The 26,383-nt window shown below is 38.0% G+C and overlaps 2 protein-coding genes across 9 annotated transcripts in view; one reads left to right on the forward strand and one right to left on the reverse strand.

The window, feature by feature from the left end:
• PREPL (prolyl endopeptidase like) overlaps nucleotides 1-2,426 on the forward strand; it is a 33,775-nt gene extending 31,349 nt beyond the window's left edge. The window contains exon 15 of the mRNA XM_052689777.1: nucleotides 1,201-2,426. Within this exon, the coding sequence (XP_052545737.1) occupies nucleotides 1,201-1,299 (99 nt within the window). The 3' untranslated portion in view covers nucleotides 1,300-2,426. The remainder of the gene's footprint in view (nucleotides 1-1,200) is intronic.
• Nucleotides 2,427-5,492: 3,066 nt separating this feature from the next.
• PPM1B (protein phosphatase, Mg2+/Mn2+ dependent 1B) overlaps nucleotides 5,493-26,383 on the reverse strand; it is a 53,858-nt gene continuing 32,967 nt past the window's right edge. For 5 of the 8 annotated variants that reach the window (XM_052689898.1, XM_052689850.1, XM_052689856.1 and 2 more), the window contains 4 exons: nucleotides 24,933-25,050; nucleotides 16,057-16,168; nucleotides 15,461-15,518; nucleotides 9,081-10,100 (listed from right to left, as the gene is read on the reverse strand). In XM_052689898.1, coding sequence (XP_052545858.1) covers nucleotides 9,795-10,100; nucleotides 15,461-15,518; nucleotides 16,057-16,168; nucleotides 24,933-25,050 — 594 coding nt within the window. In that variant the 3' untranslated portion in view covers nucleotides 9,081-9,794. Of the gene's footprint in view, nucleotides 5,955-6,401; nucleotides 8,257-9,080; nucleotides 10,101-15,460; nucleotides 15,519-16,056; nucleotides 16,169-24,932; nucleotides 25,051-25,625; nucleotides 26,107-26,383 lie in introns of those variants that run through there. The other 3 variants (XM_052689906.1, XM_052689883.1, XM_052689892.1) reach the window with 3 other exon arrangements.

A 26,383-nucleotide genomic window follows, 5' to 3' on the forward strand; every position in this document is an offset into this window, starting at 1 on the left:
ACCACTGCATTCTGACTTGCAGTTTTCTTCTCTTAATTCAAGCCTTTTTCAGGTGCACAACTGCAAGCGTGCATTCCATAAACCCTGCCACTTGTGAACTCTTTCTTCAAAATAGCATCTGTTGTCCTAATGCAATTCCTAAATCATACTAAATGTTTCCTAATGCCTTAAGTAGGACAGATTGCGTCTTAATTGCCAAGTGTGCCCTGAAAACAGGATTATTCTGCTGGAGGAGATGAAACCATGCACAAGCCCTAGGCTGTCTACAGATGGAACTTGTGTGGACTACTTCAACCTCCCCATGGTTGCTGGGCACATAAAAAAAAGAAACGGGGGAGTATTTTATGTTTAATATAGAAGATAAACTGTGCTGGGAACAAGCAGCTGTCTTGGTGAACATCTCAGCTCTCTCCACACCTTTGCTTTTTGCAACCAAATAGTTGACATAAGCAGCTGTACTGCTTTGTAGCACAACTGCTATATATTAACCATGTATAAAACCACACAGGTGTTTATATGCCTATTTTTCCCCCTCTTCACCTTGAATTGCTCATCATAAAACTGTTTGATAAAGGGAGAATGTAAATTTCACCTTGGGAGAGAGATCACCAGCTATCTCCACTGAGGTTTAACTTTTTAAAATGTACTTTATGTACACAGCATTATACTTCTGGCTTGCTCTCAAGCAGTTCTGAAAGCGGTTCCTCCCTGAGAGATTTCAGAGTTGAGCAGCAGCAAGCAGCCAATGCAACCGTGCTCACAGAACCCATTGAAAAGCATTAAAGAGTACAGAAAACCCTTCATACTCTGTTTACCTCAGCGTTAGATAAGGAAACAAAACCAACCCGCATGTGGGCAGTAATAGCTGCTATCTCCACACAGATTGCCATGGTTATTTCTATAAGATGGAGGGGTTAATTTCCACAAGTATTCCTTATATGTAATTATTTTGATGCATGGGCTGACTAAGGAGTCTGCAGTTTGATGCTGTACAAATGCCAAGTAGCTTGCTGGTTACCCAATACCATACATATTGATCGTACAAAGAGGTGATTAAGCACCCTAATGTGCTAAGTGTAGGAAGATATTTATTTTTAAAGAGTTCTCTTGCTTAATGCTTTTTCATTAAACGTTTTGTCACTTCTAAAACTGGTCTGACATAATGCACTTTGCTTCTAAATATAGCCTTATTATTTACAGAACGCAGCCAACCTCACACCCATGCAAAAAGGCAAACACTACAGCCGACAACATTTCCTCAGCAGCTCTCACAAGACCAATGAATCACCCGACCTTTAAAGCTGCCTCTCACCCGGCATTAAGAAAATCTTCCCTTGACAAAGAGAGCAGACATCAGGAGCGACGCTCCCCACAAACCAATCTCTGACACGGCATCCTTCACCCGGGGGTTCCCTGGCCACACGTGAGCCTTCTGCCATCACTATGCAGCCCAAAGTCCTGGAGAACAGAACAACCTAATTGCACAGGACACCATGCATTGGTGGTCTTTTTTTTTTTTTAATGCTCTTAGTCTACTGATGGACTACACGATTAAAGGTTAATAGCATTAGAACTATTGTAATTGCCTTCAGCCTGGCCCACACGATGCTGTTGAGCTCTCTGAGAGGGAGGCACCCAGCCCCTGCCCTACGGGTGATCAGCCTGGCTGCCTTCTCCCACTACTTCTAATGAGAACAATCACCCTCAAATCCTGGCTCATGGCACTGCAGCATGCACAGCCAACTCTTTTTGGGGCCCTTCCCCTACCGAGGGTCAAACTACTGTCAAACACCCATAGAAAATCTTATTTTAAGGTGAACTCCAGTTCGATGCCTCTCCAGTTGGCAACTCACCCATTTCTGCATTCTTCACCACCTTTCACATCTGTTCCAGGGGATGTCAACTGTCAAGGAGTTTCAGAAGTTCCTGCTGACCCCACAGTGCTGCCCCTGAGCGACCTCAGCTATCCTCACACAGCAGGGGCTGTGCTGCTTCTCAGCGCTGCCACTTCCCCACGTGAAGGTGATGTGGTGATAGAACAAGGGGAATGGCTTCAACTCTAAGAGGGTACATTGAGGTTGGTTATAAGGAGAAAGTCTTTTACAGTGAGGGTGGTGAGGCACTGGAACAGGTTGCTCAGAGATCTGTTTGACACCCCGTCCCTGGAGACTTCAAGGCAAAGCTGGATCCAGGCCTGGGCAACCTGATCCAGTTGTGGTGTCCCTGTTCATTGCAGGGGGCTGGGACTAGATGGCTTTTAAAGGTCCCTTCCACCTCTAATGATTCTATGATTAGAAGTTTTATTTACTAGAGATGCTGAATTTCCACAAAGCCTTCCTTCTGTCCCTTTGGTCAACGTCTCATCAGCTAGCTGATGTATGCTTCATTAAGTAAGCAACACAAGAAAGAATCTAAATATATATATATATATATATGTATATATAAAATGAAAAAAAAAAGCATGAAAAAGGAGGAGCTGTTGAAGCCCTTCCCTTCTTTCTCAGATGTCAGAAGAGCACTCACCCAGCAGAGCCCTTTCTGGTGTTAACGTACAACATTGTCTGTCTGTTCAGCTCACAGAGCAGCACTTGAAATATCATATCTACCCCTAAGAAGAACTGCTGCAATTACTCACACAGTTGGATACATAATTTTTTTCCCCACAAAAAGCTGAGCAGGAAGTTAAATAAGTCTCATCTCTTCAGCAACAGTATGGCATGTGCTGAATGCTTTTAAGATAAGGATGAGTGGATGAATCTAAAGATGAATCTGAAGTATGTCCCCACCCTAAAATTTGTTACACAGCATTATGAAAAAGGTGTTCATGACCAGGAGACTGAAAAGCCGTGGTAAAACACCAGGCTTCTCACCCAGCTCGCACACTGTTTGCTCTAGCAGAATATTTCCTACAACTGCGTCTTGCCAAAATAAAAACAGGTTTCGGAGCACTAGAAAAAGTATTTTGTTTTTATTATGGTGTTCACATTCCCTGCTCTCAGAGCTGAAGCAATATAGCCTCAAACGCACCGGAAAAATTTATTTGCTCTACATGCCCAGGCCAAAATCTTCACTGCACCATTAAGTTTAGATGTGTACACGAAGTGAAGATGACCACTAGATAAGGGACAAAAAATAAACTCGGAGAGCATTCTCCAGTTTCCCTAACAAGAACAAATCAAATCTTGTACATTTGCCCATAACAAAATGATTATTCACAGAACTAATAAAAGCAAGCCCCATTCAGTCCTTTTCTTATATAATTTGGCGTAGAATTTATTTTAACCAACACTTATTTTTGAAAGTTTCTCCCAACTACCCAACAGAATCCCAACGTTGCCTGAAAATGCCACAGAAGTCAGTATTTACATTTACAGATGAGATGGACTTCCAAGAACTCGAGGAGGGCACTTACAAACGTGATTGTTTCCAGCTTCGTAAAGGTCAAAAGCAGGATCCTTGCAATCCCAAAAATTACTACAATGTAGCCTCAACTTCTCTATAACTCACCTTAAATTCCAGAGGTCTGAGAGAACAGAAAATCAGGCTATCAGGACTTGGCACAATAGGTGAGAAAACACCACCACATTTCAATTAGACACAGAAAGCATTCAGTCTGCATTCTCTTGCTACACTGTGGTTGTCCTCCTTTATCAGGAAATTACTTTCACAGAAAGGTTATCAAATTGATGGAGAAGGGCTCTTCCTCTAGAAAACTGTTCTCATGACTTGAGGATAAGGAAAAAGCGAGTGTTCAACAATGCTGAACAAAGTTCTCAGTAATACAAACTAGACTTTAAATCCGGGCATCCCTGCAGAGAAGAGATTTACAGAAAAATAAAGTATCTAAGTGAACATCACCTTTCAGATGTGAAGAGAGCAGCGCAGCAGCACAGATTATAAATGTAAACGAAGTCCATGCGGGACGTGAGAAATGACCACACGCAAACAACTGAACACAAAAGGGACTTGGTCACGCTGCAGCGTGGAAGTTACCTGTCTTTTGGTTGACAGCAAAGCAGCCACAGGGTGGGGGGAACAGAAGTCAGTACAAGCAAAGCAAAGCTACATCAGACCTATACATCAACAGCCAACACAAAAGCACAGCAAGATTTAATTGTCAAATGGACAGAAGTGTTGTAAAAGACGCTTAAGATCTCACGCACAGTTTCTCGTGCACGAGCTAGCTCCATACTTACGTGCAACCGTTCACTGACCTGCTCACTTTGGTGTGATCTTGCCAAAGTGCATTCATCTCTGGGAGCACCCCGTGCAGTTGCTCACTTGCACCAATTGCACTCTCTCCAAACTTTCTTTTTAACCTTTCAATTTAGAGCCCAAAAGCAACATGTCTGCAGTAGACAATCCTTCAATCTAAAATTTTCCTGTTCACACCAACAAAACTTGGATTTGTTGACAGATCAGAAAGCTGCTTGGCAGTTTTTTTGCAGGAACCTCAGGAATAACTTGGGTTGCTTTTGCTTTAGCTTTTGTTTGCAGCACACTGATAAATTTACTCAAAGCACAATTTTCTAGAACCAAAGAAAGTGAAAACTGGGAATATCTTTACTCGGTTCCTTCAAATTTCCCCATCCTTTACACCAACTTCTGCTGTGCAGAATCACACAGCATCTGAGCAGCTTCATGGCTCATGGTTACATTTGCCATGGAACAAATTAAATATACATACACACACACAGATTTCTATGTATTGGGGTAGAAAATATCTATTAATATTCAACAGAATTACAAGGCCTTACAGAAGAAAGAAAGAAGCCTTGTAAAGCTAGGTTCTTAGCCTGTGATGTGTTCAAAAATTGATATCTATTTCACATGTACACTTTTTTTTTTTTTTAACTCCATCTAAATAACAGCATAATTCACACAGGCAGCATAAGAAGCACAGATGTTTTGGTCAAGTCCCACGACAGTTTGCACACAGGCTTGGAAAAAACATATGAAGATTCATTCGTTTGAGTTTGTACTCAATCTCTCGTAAAAACCTGCTGAGGTCAAGATTACAACACTTGCATTTGCATTTATTTCTCTATTCCCTATTCCATTTAACACGTTAATGATAATCAGTTAAGTTTTTATTTTGCTCAAGATGATCAGACAGCAGATTTCAGAAGTGACGCAGACTGTTTTGTCTGCAGTACAGGAGTATTCACAGAAATGGAGATGCAAGATGAATTTGACACATCGGAATGACCTGCGGTGGAAGTGACACTTCCTACTCTCAGCATTACACAAAAGCACGTTAGTTAGCAGATGGCAATATAATTAGGAAAACATAGTTTTAAACCAATGTTAAAATTGACAAGTTGGGGCATATAGTAAAATCCACAAAGAAATTGGATCAAACATCTTGGATTTCTCATGCTAAGAACACACAGCCTCAAAGAATGCTGTTGGTTTTTCTCCCCCCCGGGCTGCTGAAATCTAAACAGTGGCAGCACGATGTGTAGGCGCCAATTAAAGGCGGCGCCTCTTCAGAGAGCAAACAGAAGTCTTGACTGACATTTCACTGAGCTGCATGCGCCGCGGCCCCTCTCCTTGCAAATAAACTTACGTGCACGCTCCACTTCTATACAATAAACACTTACAGAAAGTACAAACCATTTCATTTATGGGAGGCAATACATATCAAGGCAAAAATATCGCACATATAAGCATTCTCAGAACTGCAGCTTGAGTCCAAGAACTCACACTACATCAGAGCAAGGCTTAGATTGCAGTTCAGCAGGACATCATGCGAGGTTTATGCTGTAAAAGCAGATCCAACAAACGCATCCCAAGAACCGCTCTGCAGACCCAAAACCTATGGCTTGTTCCTACACCTGCCCACTGCACGGCAACGCCGAGTGCTCAAACGTATTTCTGCAATGTCACCAATGCAGGATTCTGTCGGCACTTTTTTTCCTCCAGCTAAACAACTCCACTATAAGTAAAAATAACTAGAAAAAAATCAGTAAAAAGAATTAAAGTGAGGTATTCACAATACAACCAACTACTTCTATCTAAAACATCTTACAAGCACAATTTTCTAGATCTAGCCTCAGATCTTGACAGAACTTCAGCAGGAAAACTGTCTGAATGATCAATTTGAAGCTGAATTTTTAGACTTTAAACAAATGTTCCCAGTAGGCAGAATAAGACTCATTTCAGCTGCACTTGGGATGAATTTACTAGAGCAACTTTAAATAGCGATCTTAGTGTTCTGTCACCCACAAAGAAGCCTACTTAGAGACTCTTGGCTTCCTGCGGCAAAGAACCACATTCCCTGTATAACACATCCATCACCAGGCTGTACCAGAAAAGAAACCTTGCAAACCCTATCCTTTTTATAAAGAACACTTGCACTTTCTTGGCAAATCCTTCTCAAGAAAATATAAAGCGTATCACACTGTTTTAGCAATCCTTTATTGAAGATAACAAGTTGGTTATGTTCACTGTATTGTATGAAACATCACAATATCATACTGGGAAAGTACTATCAGTACAGGGTTGGACCAGAGCGGATAGTCTGAACAATAAACCATTTTGCATTCTTCATTCCCTATCTTTTAACAACCCCCAAAAAAACAGTAAAGGGACAAATACCTGTTAACATCGTCATTTAGAACACTTTAACTTACAAAGCTAAAATCTAATGAATAAATAAAATATATTGTGGCAATAATCTTCTCTAGACCCCCCCAAAAAAAAATTAAAAAAATCAGGTACACAGTGAATCAAAATGATGGGGAAAGCTGGCCTTCGGCGCTGCTATGAAAGAGCATGTGGTTTATACAGACTCACCATGGGGATAAAGTTACAGAAAAATACCATGAATTCCATTTCACACAAAACCAGTTGATGACTGTCATTAGCTTAAAACTACACACAAGGGCAATTACATCCTCGCTGAAACACAGTTTAAACAAATAGGAAAATGTTTACAAGGCATCCACAGCATGTAAATCATGTACAGATGGATACATTCATTGTTTCCCCCTCCCCAATAGCTTTTACTTTAGATAAATACTTTACTCTTCCCCATTTTCAGCATTTACTGGACTCATTACATGCACAACTCAAAGAAGTCAGAAGAAAAAGTCAAGGTTATTGCAAAAATAGAATTAAACTAAGAATCTTCAAGTACCTTACATGACAGCCACTCTGTACCATGCCCATTGCTTATAAAATGAAAGGTCATTGAACCCATGAAAATATCTCTAATATTTTCTTAATTTAAAATAGATAATTTTAAGTGTATTTATAGTAATCTCAAAGTGATAATTTGAACTTTGAAAATAATGCAAACAATTAAAAATTATACCCATATTACACAAGACTTCTGTCTGTATCTTAAGCTGAAAAAAAATCAAAAAACTATAGAAAAACCACATATAGAACAAAAAAATAATCACAATTTACATTATAATAAAGGCAAATTTTCAGCATTTTTTTTTTAAAAACCTGCAGCTGTGAGAGATGTCAAAACAAATCACTACTAACTAGAAACTCATCAGTTTGGTTTTAAAAGATTTTCTCTAGCAAGAGTGTAAGGGTGTGTTGTACACATGCGTAAAATTCTTACTGTTTTTAGATGCCTAGAATCTTCATATATTATTGCCAAATACACTTATCTCCAAGCAAGCAGTAGGCAACATATCACAATTTGGACACCGCAGGGAAACCTAACGGTCTGGTAATACAGGTAAAACTGGAAAATTAAAAATAATAATAATAATAATAATAATACACATCTGATAGCATATTGCCCAATTGAAATTACTTCCAAGCCACAGAGCTGCAAAGCCTTCCAACTCGGTAAAGTGAAATAAGGAACGTCTCACAGAATTACTTGTACTCTCTCGTGCTTGTATGCTGTAATTTCATTTAACCACAGTGTATCTTCAGAGTACAACTACAATCCCATGCAACTCAGGTACATACACTGATCTGCTGAGAGCATCACTCCTTCCTTCCTTTTTAGGGCCAAAGTTCATTACAGATGTAATCAGTATGCCTGAGGCTGGTAAAAATACTGTAGTACAGGCAATGCTAAGAGTGGCAATATCGGAAAACACAAACATGAACGAATGATGGAAAATTCTAATATCTTTCTGCCCATTTCACAAAATGTTGGAAATCCACCAGAAATTTTCCCTTGTATTGAAGAAAACAGATTTAAAAGTTTTTTCCCCCTTTCAGAATCAAAAGCATTTTAGTAGATTTGTAAGGCTACCACGGATCTTCTAGATCTCCAGCACCCTACAGGAAGAGAAGAGGAGAAATATTACTTCTTACCAAAACACAGGAAAACATTTTGTTGCACTTTGGATTTAAGCGGCACAATTAATTAGAACACTAGCATCAAAAGACATTTCCCTTCTTTCATACCTGCCAAATTCCACACACAGACATGCTCTGCTCTTCAACTACACGAGAAAATTCACTTCTATGAGACATGAACCCAGTAAAACTGCTATAATATAAAGACTTAAACATGACCCAAAGCCACACTACATCACAGCTGTCAATAGACACCACTGCCTCTACAGAGTGAAAAAAAAAGGAACTCTAAAGAGTATTAAAACTTCTAAGATTTCCCTGGTTCGTCATATATTCCCTCAGGCTCTGTTCCACTGAGGCAGTGAAATCTGTATCTATGTTGAACAATGAAGTTTTATGCAATTGTCATGTTGCAGACTGACTACTGACACAGCTCTTCCAGATATAACTGGTTAGCAGATTAGTCATCACCACTGTAAACTCCCACTATCATCCATGACCTACCCAAATGCATGTGTCGTACACCAAAAGACAAGTAAAAGACTTGGTAGAAGGTAAAACCTAAGTAGAACTACTTGTTTATTCATTTGTGTTATTGATGTTTAACTTGAAACTGAGAAATGTTGCCCAAACTGAGGATCACGGATGAGTGTGTCAAACTCAAAATTACTGAAATATTTGTAGAAACTAATGAACATCATGGTGAGTTAAAAGGAGAAGCTATGAGAAGTTTCAATAGCAGAAAGACAGCATTTCAAAGTAAGTTTATTACTTGCTTAAAAGAGTCAATATGCATACAGGTATTATTCCACAGCATATTCTTTATTTTCACTTCAACACAAACTCTTAGAACTTGAAACTATGAACTACTTCTAAGTACATTTTCATTTCTAGTTATACGTTATGCTACAACCTGGAAAATAAGAATACAGTCATCTAAAAAATAAGCATGAACAGTGGATACAATCTAAAATGGAAAAAACATACACATTTCAGGAAGAAAAAGTGGCAAACTAAGACATCGTAGGCTTTGTAATTTAGTTGTAATATAAACTATACACAATTCAAATACAAACATGCAGTTATGATGCTGGGGAAAAGGATGGAAGTATTCATAAAATTCAAACCATGTGCACAAAAGATACCATTCAGATGGGAATTATTTTACAATGAGCAAGCATACCATCAAAATGTTCTCTGAGAACATACTTAAATGCTTACTGATTAGTTTATTTTTGCATTAGCATATTAGGTTCCTATTGTTGGGGGTCACAGGATTTAAAAGCAAAATCTCACACGGAACTTAACTGGCTGCTATAGAACATAAAATGCAACTACTGTAATATACAATAGTCTTCCAACTTCTAAGGAAAAAAATATATTTATGTCAACAATCTGTACAAATAACTGAAACTGAAAACAAACAGACTTCTACGATAGATGTGACAAATGTTGAGATATAAACAAAAGAAAATATGCCAAGAGAAGCATCAAATTTGCTACGAAAAACAAAGACATCACGTCTGTTTATCGCTCATCTCATTCATCCCTGAATCTTCACTTGAGCTCTGCATTTCAGCAAGGCGACTCCCAGATTCTGTGGGGCTGTGTGGCACAGGGTCACTGGGTCCAGCATGATTATCTGAAGCAGAAGCTGCAGCTGATTCAGCAGTGCACTCTTCTCCCTGCATCTTAGCTAGCCTGTAACTAGTCAGCATCTCTTCCAGAAGGTGGCGGTAGTTCCCCCTATGATTTATTCTTATTTGCCTGAGCGCTTCCACAAATTTTCCCTGTGTTCCACTTTCCTCCGCTTCTCCAGGGTCCTTTTTTTAAGATTCAAGACCCCAAAAAAATCAGCAGTTAAACTAGGATATTTTAGAAACACATTAAAAAAAAACTTTTTCTGACTGAAAAAAACATCAGCTTCATTCTAACACGAGTACAAAAAAACCCCACCTTATAAGCAACATCTCAGAACACGTTCATTTTATACAACAATTAAAAAGTGATACTTTTCAGAACAGCATTGTCAACCATTTCAATTTGCTTTGAGCTGGACAGTGTCAAATGCTACCTCCTCCCAGTAAACTTTATTCAGACTGTCTCCCCGTGCACACAGTTTGACGTTCTCCACAACTGTGATCAGCTGTCAGACAGTACAAAATGTGAATATTTAAGCTTCTTTAGCCAACAGGTCAATATCTTTAATTGTGTATTTCTCACAGCCAATGGCAAGGCAGTTCTGTGAAAAACATACTAAAAAGAATAGGCAACTCCTCCTTATTGCAAACAGTTTAACTGAAGCATCACATCAAAATAAATGCTCCAAACTTGAAAACAATCCTATGTTAAAGACTGTTTTTTGCATGCCTGATGGTGCCAAGAAAAAAAAAAACCAATCAGCTACTTATAGCACTGGGAATGGGGGTGTCTGAAGAATGCAAGATAGTGCTTTGGGCAGATGTGAGATATGTGTATTACACGGAAAAATTAACCAGTGGAACAGACATTGAAAGTCAAATTTAGCAACATACAGCCAAAAAAACCCAACAACAACTAAATAACAAGCACTGATTAAAGATTATAGGTCTCTTCCGCAAAGCACCTATTTGGCTACAGGCCTTCAATGAAAAGTCTGTCACTGCTGTGGGTCTCTGCTTTCTGCAATGGACTTGTACATCTGCCACATGTTTAAACTTCCAAGTGCTAAAAGCAGTGGTGTCACTTTAAGGGAATAGCACATTCTCAATTATTAATATCTAGCAGGTTATCAAACTAGACAAATGGAACTAGATCACTCAAAGCTGGCAGATTTTGCAACGGAGGCAAAATGCTGACCTCATTTTATTGTTATCTAGTCCAAAAGCTTCACAAACTGAACAAAGTATTGCAGTTGCTCATTTACAACTTAACAACAGTGCTAAGACAGTATCTGGGGTTCAAGAAGAGTTTTTGATTCTGCACTGTTACTAGAATACAAGCACTAAGAATGATTAGCAACGTGTAAGTTAAAAGGGGTCAATTTCAGCAAAAAAATGGGCATTGCTGTGTATAATGCCATTCTAAGCCTAATTTATTTCCTAAGTAGAGATGTAGTTCCACTGTGTTTTTCTGGTCTGTTTCACATGCTGCAGCTCTCATGTGCTAGCGTTTTCACAGTCAGAGAAATCTTCAAGAGCCCATTGAGGAGAAACAAATTAAAGAAGGTATTTCTAGTGCATTGAGACTCACCAAGTTGATGAAAAATCAGAGTACCACGATGAAACTACAGATATATTCAATTTCTTAGATTTTCACAGAAAAAAAGTTAAATGTATCTATCTAGCTATTATTAAATAAGGCCGTATAGATGAGGAATTATTTCTTTTGAATGTTTGGAGAATATCTAAATTGTGTAATTCCTCAGTTCTGCTCCAAGGTTGACATTAGCAAACAAGCACTAATTTCACAATACTCTGATTTTTCATAGTTCTTTTGGGAGACTGAGCTTAGTATTTTCACTTGTGTGTAACATGCCTGATGTTGATCTCCTTTGCACTTACCACATCTCCCTCAGCACCTGAGGACAAAAACCTCCTCATATGACAGTAGGATAGAAACCATCTCTTCTATGTATCTTGCAATATGGATACATTACTACGTATATTTCTTGCTAATGATGCCTGGCTAGAACAGGTCCCCTAAATTCTCTGAAAGCTAAGATAAGACAACTGTGTAAGTTAGCACTTGTCTTCCTTCATGTTCTAACTGGACTTAGTGCATCAGTACAGCTGTATTTAACACAAGCATTAAATTCTTACACAAGTTACACACATTTAGATTATTAGTATATAAAAGCCTACTATATATTAGTAACACTAAATTTACAGTGTTTAAGCATGTAAATTTTTGGCATTTTGGCATTTTTAAAAGCAATCTGTCACAGCCCTTAATAACATCATTTGCTTCAACAAAGTGCCAGAAAGTAAAATAAAAGCCAGAAAGAAACAACTTATGTCAGGCAAGGTACTCAAACACAAAGCTGGCTTCAAAAAAAGGTCAATGAAACTCCTGGCACAGTCAGTAACTTTCTAAAGTTACTTCTCATTTCTAAATTACACATACCTCCAAGCAGCCTAACTGCACCAGGCAGTAGGAGCATAAACTATGTAAGAAATTTCTATGATTTCACATGAAGTCAAGAGTACAAGTCACCACAGCTGTATCAGAAGCCTCTTAGCTGAAAAACCAGCGGAGTTGCTGGTTGCAAGCCCAATGGAAGGCTCTCTTCAGCCCCCAAATCTGTCCAATACTTGCACAGTGGGTAAAATTTCTAATGACTGCTAAACCCTGAAGCAAAGCTGCAATCTCTGAACGCTGCCACAGTAATGATTCTTTATTCTCATTAGTCACTCACTCTACACAATACCTACTTATGTTAAAGATTCTCACAAGATAAACAGAACAGAACATTCATGGAATAGCTTCTTTCAGTTCTTCACATGTATCACAAGCTCCTGTGGCAGAAACAAGCCTAAGCCAAGCACAATACTAATGGGTATCTGTGTAGTACAAGCTTAAAAGAAACCTGATCTAGAAAAAGATATCTCAGTTTTGATTTATATACTTTCTAATGACTTATTTGTCAAGCTATTATAACATCGGGTCATTAGCTGAAATTGTTCAACACTGAAAAGTAAACGCTTCACAAGGAAGCCATATTTTTAAACTGCACACATTCTGGATTAGTTTTTTCCTTTCTTAATGTTTACTTGAATGCACCAGTATTTTAACAAGTGCTTCATTTCTTGTAAAGGTAAGAAAAAAGTTTCTGCCCTAATATAAAAATCACCAGATTAAGATGGGTGCTAGTTCCAGCAGACTTAAGCATTACACCCGCACTCTAACAGATAAGTATGCTATTAGATACACACAAAGTACGGTCCTCAAGCTTAAGTCAGTGCACCTTCATGCTCTGAAGACTCAAAGCTTTTATCTCCAGTTTGTAATTTTTAGTATTAAGAATTAGGAATATTAAGAACTACTCTTGCTTCATACAGAAGCATTACTTAGATCCCAGTCTTTCATCATTGGTACGGTGCTGCATGTTTCCTTCCTACCTTCTCTTCCTGTTTAAATAAGATGTGTAGCAACATTATCACAATACAAAGGCGTTGCATAACTCTACAGCTTCCTTCCCTTTTTTGCTCCCTCCTTAAACAGCCAGTTTAGATACTAAGGGACCTCTACCTGATACCTAGAACCAAGGACTGAATAAGACAATCATAGCAGTTGTGTTTCTGTCACACTGGAGATGGGTTGGTCCCACTCTCAAAGACAGCAAGATAAACGATTCCTTCTTGCTCAGACAGTACAAACAGGAATTGTAGCCTTCACCAAGTGGCAGCATCCTCCTCCCAAACTACTCTGGACCAGAATATCTTACGACCAAAATAAAAATGCACTGACTGGAAAATGGTATCTGCAATTTCATCCAGTGTAGTGTTTCTAAAGTACATCATTCATATCGTTGCTGAAATTTTCACTCAGCAGCAACAGAAGATGATTTCACATTTAAGAAACCAAATTAAAGACTCCAAACAAATACACAGTGATTGTTAAAGATAATCAGTGCCAAAGCTATATTCCATTCTGAGGACGTAACTTTCATGTTTACTTCAGTTACCTCATTTTATTAAATTGTAACAGATGTGAAAAAATTTCCCGGGGGGAGTCAACATACAAAAAAAGATGCTGTCCTCCATAGTAGGACTCTCAGAAAACATACGTGACTATTTAGGACTAAATTTGAACTATGAAAACATGCATCACAAAATCACTATGGCAACTAACATTTCCACAAAGTCATCATTATATAAACTTTACTTTAAGAAATCACAACAAAATCAGATGAAACAAAAAAGAACTTTGGTGAATAACTTTCCCTCCCAAGCAGGAACAACATTACAATATTAAGGCTAAATATGCACAGCAGTAGCACACAGTTTTCTGAAGAACTAAAGAAGCTGAAAAAAAGAACACTTTGCAATTATCCTAAGACAGCCAGCCAAACAGTAGAACCACTGCTTAGCTTGCTCTGGGGGTACTGTTGCACAGTTTGATACAGCTTAAAAGAGAAACCTATACTTGTCATCCATTTTGAACAGTAACAACAAAAAAGTGAATTCTAATGAAAAAAAAAAAAAGATTTCTTCTGTATTTGTTCTTTAACAAAACAGAGATGCTACAAAAAAACTTTGTAACTTAGAGAATAAATAAACCAAAAATCTGTAGTCAAAGAATAAAATGCTAGGAAATTCACAAAGATAACTAGTAATGTTGTGCACCTTGAGACTGTGAATATGCAATAACCCATTTCAAAGGATTTTACTATAAAGATGACTCCTCTCCAACACCACTGCCTGTAATGACCACATGACTGAGGATCTTGTGGCCACCTCCAGAGAAAGAGGAAGAAAAAAATCTGATGAAGAATTTACTAGAAGACTTATTCTATCTTCACACATTGATTCACAGAAACTGTACAGAAGACAGCAGGTGTAACAACAGTGACCTTTTCAAATCCTTTACAAAGTACCAATTGTTCTTCAAGCAATCCCCCAAATGTTTTTTCAACAAGTTTAACTACAACTGTTATGAATTACTTTCTATACTACATTATGAAGAACCCAAAAAACAGGTTTGAAGTTACCACAAACCATATTGCCACATAAATATTCTAAACAATCTACTAGGAACGGGGCAAATACAAATCTTTTCAGAAATCAGAACTGAAAACAGAAAGCAATTTAAACTGTTCTTAGGCCACTGCACACACAGTATATATTTTCCTTAGCTATCCCAAAAGCAGTATTAGTCTTGTTATCAGTGTTCCAAAATTTTCTACACTCTATGAAAAATGAATATGATAATTCAACAGTAATAAACTATCTTTAAAAAAAAAACACACAATCCTACACTGTTGCCTCACAGGCTTGACTAAAAAAGTATTAATCAGCTAGTTTGATATCCTCAAGGTAAAAATTCTTTTCAATCGGATGCATTCGAAACAAGCTCAAAATGAAACTCTGTGCTCCAATACATTTTTGTATGATCTTATCAGCAGTGATGTACGATTTTGCTTAGTGTATGACACCAGCTTGATGTTCCCATTAACAAATGAGCAATCAAAAGGGAAACTTACCCCCTCAGTCTCTCTGTGTGGATTCAGTCTACTGTACACAGCTTCAATAATATTACGCCTAAAAAAGAGAAGTTTTTAAAAGCATGAGCATAATAATAAGAGAGTTCACAAGTGCTTCAAAAGCGAACTTGGAAGTTTGAGTATAACAATTAACTATTTCAGAACATTTACATGTTCTACCTTTAGCCTGTCTCTTAAGATGAAGCCTATTCTTGGTGTCTTTGCACATTTTCCATATAATGTAGGAAATTAACGCTAACTCATAATTTGTAAAGACTGGGCAAGGCAAAACGTTCTCATCTTCTCCTCCCCATGCTTTATCACTTTACACCTTCAGAAGTTCCAGCTGCACAGTCAGAGTTTGTCAAGAAGGAAACTCCACGCTTAATTCAGCATGCCCACCAACATGCCCTGGAAGATGTATCAGGTAAGCAAAGTCAATCAGATCCCACAGATGCAAGGATTTGACAAGCCCTCAAAGATATCTTAACCCACAGTAAATTAAGTATTGGTTAGAGAACTTCTCACAGCAGAACCAACTTGAAGCAAAATCTGTTGCAGTGAAATAGTTCAAGCAATTCCAGTACAGTACTTACTTGCCAGCTAAACCACCTCCTGGTGGTAAATTAGGAATATTCTCCGCAGATAAAATACGAATAACATGAGCAAGATCAGGCATTCCTTCTTCACCTGATTTCTCCATAATTTCTATTTTAAAAACAGAAGAAAGTCCTTAGGTTACTGAATTTACACCAACCATTCCTTAAGACACTAATGTACAAGACACTACTACTTTACCAGACCTTTACCAATATGAAGTGTTGCATGTAAACGACGTGGGTTTTTGTTGTTGTTGCTGGTTGCTGGTTTGTGTTTGTTTTTAAACTTTTAAAGTAAGCTATATTTGTATGATTGAATAAAGGTATTCAAACCTACAGCCTGTATTTCCATTCACGCTTCTTGCAAATCTCTGTCAAAGACTCTGAAGCAGACTACGAACTGCAAAAAATATCCTGGGGACAGCAGCTAGGAAGCTAGTTTCACACTAGGAAGTGACAGCTAGAAGCCAGTTTCAATTAACTTCCTATTGCACTGCAACACATACTCAGAAGTTAAATGCCAAAAAGCCAACTGGAATTCACTGTCAACCCTCACGGTATAGCACTGTGTATTGTCAGAGTTCTGACTCTCCTGTATAAAACTAGGACCATCAAGCAATTATGCCAGACAAGTATAATGGACCATCATCACTCCTAGCACTGACACAACAGATAACTGATAGTATGCTATTCCATTTTCCAAGCAGAAGTACACAGGTCACTCCAGAAGTAATGCCTCCTATGTAGTTTCCATGGAAATAAAACAACTACAAAGAGGATAAGAACACTACTTGACAGAGCAAATTCTCAGCTACAAATCACCCTTCCTCAACACAGTCAACACCATTAGCTATGCATTTTCACCAGTGACAAACAAGAAGGAGCCTGCATGCTGCACTCACAAACATCTGCATGGCCGTCTGGAACGTGGGTTATCTTCCATGCTGCTGTCACCCCTGCTGAAACGCACCACCCACCCCCTCACTGTGCTCACACCACTGTTTGGTCTCTGTAAACATTCAGCAAATATCAACAAACGTCAGTGGGTGACATTTTTATCCTGAGAATCATCCAGATTAAGGAATGAATTGCTACTTTCTGCAGACATGCATTTGAGTTTTTTAGCACAATATTCTAGGCAATTTTTTTCTTCTTAAGTTTCATGTCTAAACATAGAACTCTTACCTAGAACAGTCTGTATCTTGGCTACTATCCACAGCTAAACAAACCACTTATGCTTCTTACAATCGATTATTCTCCACTTACAGATGCTCAATTTGCTCAAGTCAGCAGAAGCAACAACTTCAATTTCTGAAATTAGTGAAGCACATGACCTACTTTAAATACTGTACTCTAAGTTCCTTGGTATTTAAATATCTCTTGATGACTACTATGTATCTACAAAGTAAGTGATGTGCCAGCTTGCAACGCACTTGCTCATTCTGCATCAAGGAAATCTGTGGCCAAGTCCACCAAAGTTAATCCTACTTTTAGAACAGCTTCACTATTGATAAGAAATAAGGCAACTATGCTTTTAATCTGCAACTTTAGATCAACATCACAAAATCTTTGCAATGAATGAGTTGGATATACTACTAAATGAGATTTAACATCCTTCCACCAAACCTCATGTATATTAAGATTCATACACTCAGTAAGAATGAAGCACAGCCAGCAAACAAAATGACAGCTAAGCACGTGTACTTGACTACAAAAATCTTAAGACTTGGAACATTTCATCCAAATACATCCACAGACATCAGCCACAAGACCCCTCAGATTCTGTCCCTTTGTGCAGTACTACCTAATGAGTAGATGGTATCAGTATAATATAAATGCTTCTGAGTCATATCTGATAGGAAATGTCTTACTTACATAAAGAAAGACTGTGTCTGGTTCCAAACATACTCAAGTAGACACATAACAAGAATAATGAAGCAAGCGATTTCCAAATATTAATGGAAGCTCAAGATTTTTGAAGCTTTTAAAAGGCAATTAAAGCAGCCACGACTGAGGATTATCATGATTTCTTAGCATTAAAATCTTCTACTTAATGCTATGAAACCACTTCTTAGGAAGCTCTTTAATAACTAAAAGCACCTTCTTTCCATTTTCAGAGGTTGCCCAATTAGAAACTATGGTGAAGAGACAGGTTCCTTTTTCTTTTTCTAATACAAGGATGAGTAGTTTCACCATAACAAGAATCAAGCAAATGACTAAGAACAGCCTTTTTGCTCTACACCTTAACTAATGCATACATAGGTCACTTTGTAACTAATGCCTTCTATTTATTTCCATGTAAACCACAGCTGATACAAAGAGCACAACAGTATTATTTGATAGAGCAGATTCTCAGAGACTGAACAACATTTTCAACATAGTCACCACCATCAGCTTTGCACTTTCACCAGTGATAAATAAGAGTCCACATGCCGTGCTTGCAAAAAGCTGCACCAGCGAAGGCGACCCACAGTCAGTGCTGCTACTGCTGAAATGCATCACCCAACGCCTCACTGTGCTCACATCCTCTGTTTGGCTTCCATAAATGTTCAGCAAGCATCAGTGAATATCAATGGGTGCCATTTTTTTCCGCATGGAGAAATTCAGTGACACACCCTTGCTTCATATGCACTTCCATGTCAGATGCTATCTTGTCAGACTGCCCCTCTGCTGACATCTGTCACACAGCAACAAAATATAAGGCTATACTGCTGGGAAGGTTCAACCTCTACTGCTGTACCACCAACATCCATCTTTGACATAACATGGGCCAACACTGCAAAATAGGAGGCATTACTTAAAAGGCAGCACTCATTAGTTTGATAAGGATTGCAAGAGAAAGAAAACAAATTTACATGCATTTACAAGGTTTTCACCTTTTCAACGATGTTGAGAGTAACTCTGCAATTTCTTGTGTTTTTTTTTTTTTTTACCCTGAATATGCAAAACATGTCTGCAGGATCTTTTTCATTTCTATTGCTAGCATAAACTAGACACCTGAAGAATTATTTCCTGATGCTATCATATACTGAAATCCATTGGAGTTCACTACAAAGCAAGTCTACTACTTTATTCCTAAAATACTTTTGACAAAGCTCTTTTGACACAGACATAAGCCTATAGAAAGTTTCAACGAAAAGTCATTCTAGTTTCCAGATTCACAGAATATCTTGAGTTGGAAGAGACACATAAGTATCACCAAGTCCAATCCCAAAATTCAAACATTATTTCTGAGAGTACTGTTCAGATGCTCCTTGAGCTCGGGACTGTGCCCACTGCCCTGGGCAGTCTGTTCCATGCCCACTGCCCTCTGATGCAGACCTTGTCTCTAACCCCCAGCTGCCCCTCCCCTGACACAGGTCCATGCTGTTCTTTGGGCCCTGTTGTTGTCACACACAGCAGAGCTCAGCGCTGCCCTCGGCTCCCTGTGAGGAGCTGCAGCTGCCACGAGGCTTCCTCTCAGCTCCTTAGCAAACACAGTAAGTTCAGCTGCTCCTCATGTGCCTTGCCCTCCAAGACACTTCACCATCTCTGTAGCCCTCCTTTGGATACTCTCTAATAGCTTTATGCCCTTACACTGTACTACCCAAAGCTGCACCCGTTGCTGGAGGTGAGGCCACGCAGCACAGAGCACAGCTGGACCACCCCTCCCCTTGCCCAGTGGCAGTACTGGGCCTGGGACACCCAAGGGCACAGTTGGCCCTTTGTGTGGCCAGGGCAACTTGCTGCCTATCAGAACCCACAGATCCCTTTTCTCTAGCCTCTTGCACACCATTCTATACAAATATCCATGGTTGCTCCATCCCAAGTGCCCTACCTGGCACTTGCTCAAGTTAAACTTGATTCATGACTGCCCAGCAGTCCAATTTATTAAGATCTTTCTGTAAGGTCTCTCTATCCTTAAGGGAGTTTTATACAAATGCATATTTTTCCTCAAAGACTACATCCCCAACCAGACAGAACTACAACTGCCTTTTACATCTCAACACTTCATTTACCTCTAGATCCATGATAATGACATAGGAAGGAATTCACTGTTCTACACTGATCCAGTGCTGCAGGACAGTTATATATAGTGTATACTCCACACACATAAAATGCACTAACCAACAAAATTAACTGAGTAGTCAAGTCAGTTAAAGTCAAGTCAATTAAAGCTATAAGTTTACATTGAGCAAGTGCCCCTATTTATGATTTGAAAGGCTGGCTGTTTTTTTCCTCCCCTTTGTCTTTTTTTAAATCTCCATGTCTGATACATCCTCTAAAATAAATCAAAACATATCAGAGTATCAACTTCTGTGCCTAGTATTCTCTTACTGTGAGCCATCTGTGGATCTCTAAAAAAACAGATGAAAACAAAACAGAAAATAGCACTTGAAAGTGACAGTAAGACAGTGAGAAAAGGTTGACCTAGCACAACTTTACCACCCAACACACTTGCATCACTTTGGAAATTAACCAAGTAAGCAACTCAGAACAAGCCATTGTCATAAGTTACTTGATAACAAGTTATCAAGTACTTCAAAACACCCTTTGAAACTTACAACTTAGGAATGCAATTACGCACACACCATTGACATAAAAGAACCAAGTTAGCAGAACAGCTTTAGCACATAGTTCTTTCATTATAAGTCTCAAAAAGATCTCCTGGTCTTATTTTAAAGGTTTTTTGTTTGTTTTGATAACTCTGCAAAGACTGGACAGAACTATTAACATTTTATCAATGCACATGATCTCAGCATCCTATACACATGTTTATACATGTGTATAAACAGACTACAAAAATTATATATGCAAGTATTTAACTGCTTTTGAGCACAGATAGATATACGTATATATATATGAAAGCCATCAAACAAAACCAAGGAAAGCATTCCTCAAACAACGCCTTTTACTCTAAGCCAAACCTGAAAATGCCTGTATCAGAGCAGAGAAAAACCTGCTGTTTTAAGGCTTTGATGGGATAGTTCCATCAGCTTGAAATCTAAGAATCAATAGGGAACAGAAAAATACTGTGTTGAACTGTGTACATTCATGAAGAACACCCACCCACTGATAAGATATTCATACCTTACATATTTTTCCTAACTATTCTAATGCTTTAGTTCTTTTTTCTTTCAGTGAAAAACACTTCTGCTCACTATGTGAACCTTGAAAGAGGACTGGCATTTTATTTATTTATTTTTTAGGAATCCAACTTCTTTCTAAATGATTCTCCACTATGCAATTTGGTTGTTTGTAGTGTTTTGTTCAAGCTTCTCTACAACTTTTATGGACTAATAATACTCAAGGCACAAATATAACACAAAAAAACCCCATAGTTTAATAGCTTTTTTTTCCTATTAAAGAGACTATGTCAAAATGACAATTTTGTAGAATTTAAGAATGCAAATAATTATTTTAGAAAAGGTAGAGGTAACAATTTCAAATTTTTCCAGGCTGCTCCCTTTCCTTTCTGTGATTCTTGATAGAACTCCCTCAAATATACTAGCACTCTTCCTTGCTAAATACTTAACGTTTGAAGATCTTGCATTCTGTCCAATCAGCTGAACACAGAATAACGCAGGGAACTCAAGTAAGAGAAACAATCAAGAATAGCTGAAGCAACAGAAATTCAGTCCTCAAAGCAATTTCTATGACTTCTAATTTCTATTGACTACTAATGCTGAACTATCATTTCAAACTACATTCAGAATGGCTCTGCATGAATTCAGATTCCAAAGTCTCCATCTTATGTTTGGTGTGTATAATATTAGTTACATGTGACAACGTGGTTAAAATACATCTCTGCTAAGACTTTTTTTGATCATCAGAGCAGTAACTCTACCATGTAACAGTAATGCCTAATTATTAGTAAACAGTGCTTCCTACATCATTTCCACAGTTCATTCAGATGATCTAACTTGAAGTTACTTAATAGCTTTACTATTAATCTTATCATTTACTCACAAAAGCAACAAAATACACTGTAGTCCTAAGTATTTTTCAACCATCTGCAAATTGAGAGAGGAGCCACCAACAAGTCAGGAATGCTAACTCCATAAGCACCATGTGCACACCTAACTGCTGACAGCAAAGGTAACTGCTCCTGGCTCTCACCCAGAGCCTATTAACAGCTCGTGTACTCTTGTTCAGACACAGGAAGATAATAGTTATTTATCTTAACTAGAATCATCAAGAAAGTCTGGGATGTAAGCCAAGGTCTGAGAAATGCGTCTAAAGGTCACATTTGAAGTGACCATTAGATCTCAATGATCTCAAAAGAAAAAAGAAATATAGAAGCCATTTCAATTTAGATCCCATCTAAACCACATGTGGAACGGGGAGGAAGAAACCATACACAACACCAGCACATTCAAAGGTAACTATGTTATGGCCTGAAGGTCTTCTCATAGATTTTCAAAGATTAAGGTTTCTTACATCAACTGTCTACATACCTGGAACATAAACAAGAAAAAAAATAATTCTAAGTGTACCTCGTTTGGTTACGTACGACTAATAAAATCTTACCTAGACAAAGAACACGAGTACAGTTGTTTCTCTGAGATGAAAATTAAATACAATCTCTACAGTAAATGTCATTTATAGCATTAAAGCTAGTATCAAAGAATCCTTGTTCCTAAGTGGCAAAACTGACAGGCATCCATGGCCATCAGGTTACAATGACAGCAGACATTTTTAAGCAAACTGTTGCATTCTACACTGAATTAGTGTTATGAAAAGTTATGAGTGAGCTGTAGCGTTCTTCATTTGTTTTTGTTCTATTTGTGTCACTGTTTGCTCTGATACGTACACACACAATTTTCCTGAACTCCTTGGATCTAAAGTGCAGGATTACTTCTCATTCATACTCAGTCCTACTTATCTGAATATGAACTATTTTCTAATAAGTAGGTCCAATCAGTCCTTTACATATCTACCCATTACAGAGTATTGAAAAGCCAGCGGGTCTCAGATTTTAATAAAACCAACATGAAAAACAAGGGTAGAATCTATTACCCATGTGATAGCTCTGGAGTCCTGTATTAGTAATCCTAATCAAACGCTTTTGACTTTTAGTAGAAGGAAATTAGCATTTTACCTCTACAGATTATAGACTCCATGCCTGGCTGCCAACAAAGATTCAGGAACCAGGTCGAAAAAAATTTTGTTAGGCATGCTTTCTTTTAAAAAAAAAAATAAAAATGTTCAAGCTCAGGCAGACACCCTCCAGAGACCTGATCTATGTCACAGAGACCTTGTTACAGTCCCAAGATTGCAGGTCAGAAACAGTAGGAAGGCACCGAAGTCTCAAAAATCTTAAGTCCTAAGTTTGAAGTCTCATGGACCATTGCTGAACAGTTCTGCAGACTGCTGATATTGCACTTCTCATTAGGAACACAAAAGCACCAATAAGACAGCAGTACTGCAATACAGCAGTCACTCAACACCTAGCACAAACACATCTAAGGCAGCTGCATAACTCACTGTCCAAACAGAGACCACCTCTATAAAGTATAGTTAAAACTGAATAGAGTAGTAATCAAGAACACTCTAATCCAGTCTTGAAAGAAGTCAAAGGATTCAAATCCTCTCAACTTCCTTCCTCAGCCAGCACGCTCTTCAGAAAAAGTGCTGTCGTGACAGATCCAGCAGCTGAGTTAATAAGCTACATTATACATAAACACATGATATTTCCTCAGTGCTCTTCTGATGAGGTTACAGAAGTTGAAAAATTCATAGTAACAAGGTTTTCGAAACCTCTTTAGACCATTTCTCTCTAATGATGCTATTTCACAGTATTAGCCCAGTCACATTTGTAACATCAAGACAAACTGTTCCAGGAATAGTTCTTTCCATGCCTGAGTTGCCCCACAAAAGCCTACCCCAATATACAATCAGTGTTATGAAAACAAACTTTCAGCATCTACAATGAACTTCAGTCAATTCTACCAAACTCAACTATATCTGGGTCACTACGTAAACCAACAGTGAAACAGACCTAGAAGCTGCTACACACAACCATCACACCAGACCTCGGAACAGCCTTAACTGATGATAAAAAGATTTTTAATTAGAAACAGCAGTCTGAAAGTCTGTTCAAATGTCAGTTCTGCCAACACATGGACAGAACATGGTAGAAAAGGAAAAAATATACAAGTGCTAGTCTCTCATTCTCAATTGAGCTACCTTTCCTTTAACTGTTTCTGCTAAAGGGAAGATGCTGCATTCAACACTTGGGATAAGTAAAACCAGTAAATTAATGAAATTAATAACTGAACAGGTTAGTGACAAAGTTTACTCCTCCATGAAAATTCTACAGGATTAAACAACTTTTATTCACAAACACATACACTTATATTTCAAGCATTCAGAATCCAAAAGGATGATATAAAATGATATGAAGGTCTTTCATTCAAAGGAATTTGGATCAGTTATCTGTAAACGTTTACACAAGTTATCTTTAAAACTGATATTTTACAATAAACTCAGAACTGTGTTTAACAGAAGTGGTCAAACAACTTGCCAGCTGTGAATCCTTTAATGAAGAACTGAACATTTTTCTGCCAAGCTTTCACAAACAGTGATGCAAAACAAATACCACAAATATCCTTTTAATGATATTTCATAAGCAAAACATTAACAATACCACTATTTTATTAGATAACACAAGCCTCTGCAAGGTCAGTGGTTGCATACTGTCTTGTAAAGACAGAAGTGAAAGGCTCAAGTTTACATTAAGAAAACACATGTAAGCATGTGCCTTATAACTTCTTTCTTGACGTTTTTCCTGATTGTAGCACCATGGCAGCTTACAGGGCTTTTGTTTGTCTTTGCTTTCATGCTCAAGAAGGCTACGAAAGTATTTCTAATGAACAAAATGGATTTCTTACCTTCAACCCGTGATTCCAAGTGCTTATCCAATTCTGCATCTTTTTTCACTGCCTCATCTGAGACCTTAGGAGCATTTGAAAGACAAACTAGTACAATACTCATGTTATCACGACTCCCCTACGTGACAAAGGGAAAAAAAACAAACAGTTAAGCTTTTTAGATTTTCCTTCACCAGTCATATTTTCACTTGTTTCAAGTACGGTACTCTAGATCTAACTGGGAAAACGAAGCCTTGCAATACAACAGAACTTTGATTAATAAGAACCTCTCTCTCAACTAATCTATTCGCTGAAATTGAATTTTACTCATTCTACTTTCCATTTAGTGTTTCAGTTGAAAATACTTCAGGCATTTATGTAAGTTGTTAAAAAAATACAACTTTTTGAACAAAATAAGAACTACAGAAAAAGATGTAAGACAACTGGTAAGACATTTATACCATCATTTAACGTTAGCCTCAACCCAAATTAACAAAATCATGTTGGAAAATGAAATGCAGAATATTTATTCTGAACTACTGGAATAGTTAGCTCCAGCTAGTAATTTACATCAGTCTGAGAACATTCATAAAAGCATGCTTATCAGAAAGCATCTCTGTCACACACATTGCACCTTAAGAAAAAGAGACAAATTACAAAAGAAGAATTCACTTAGCATGGTCAATCTGATCTCACAGACTATCTTGTACTCACAGCATTATTAGCCAAGAGCTTTTTCAGGTACCAACTTGAATGCCAGTTCTTCACTTGTAAGCTTCAATAGTTCTCTCCTGGTCTTTTTTCAAAATTACAATCCATTGCTAAATATAAAAACACATCTGCGTCCAATTATCCTACAAGGACATTCAATAAAAACTAAACCTAGTTTGAAATATAAGCTGTCTTTTTTCCTTTATGATTCTCTACTCTTGTACTAAATATGAAATCATAATTTAAATAGCTCCTCCTCATCCAAACTCAGCCAGAAATTTAGTTGCTGCAACACCAACCTACTAAGTAGTTCCTATCCTTTAAGATAACTTGATCTCCTGAGGGAATCAAGTAGGAATCTGATACGATAATAAATTCCTTCAAAAGTACACATGCCCACATTCCTTTCCTGTATCAAGCATATATATATCACAGAATCATAGAATAAGAGAATCACAGAATGGCCAGGGTCGGAAGGGACCTCAAGGATCATGAATCTCCAACCCCCCTGCCACGTGCAGGGCCACCAACCTCCCCATTTAATATAGACCAGGCTGCCCTGGGTCCATCCAATCTGGCCTTGAACACCTCTAGGGACGGAGCATCCACAACCTCTCTGGGCAGCCTGTTCCAGCAGATAATATATTTTAAAACAGCATATAATAGCTTCAATTTCTGAAGACAAGACTGTATTCTAATCTCATCATGCCTTGAACAGATCAAAACTTCAAAAAAAAATAAGCAAAAGGTCAGAGGTCAGT

Source organism: Tympanuchus pallidicinctus, unplaced genomic scaffold, assembly GCF_026119805.1.
Source record: "Tympanuchus pallidicinctus isolate F22 unplaced genomic scaffold, pur_lepc_1.0 scaffold1, whole genome shotgun sequence".
NCBI lineage: Eukaryota > Metazoa > Chordata > Aves > Galliformes > Phasianidae > Tympanuchus > Tympanuchus pallidicinctus.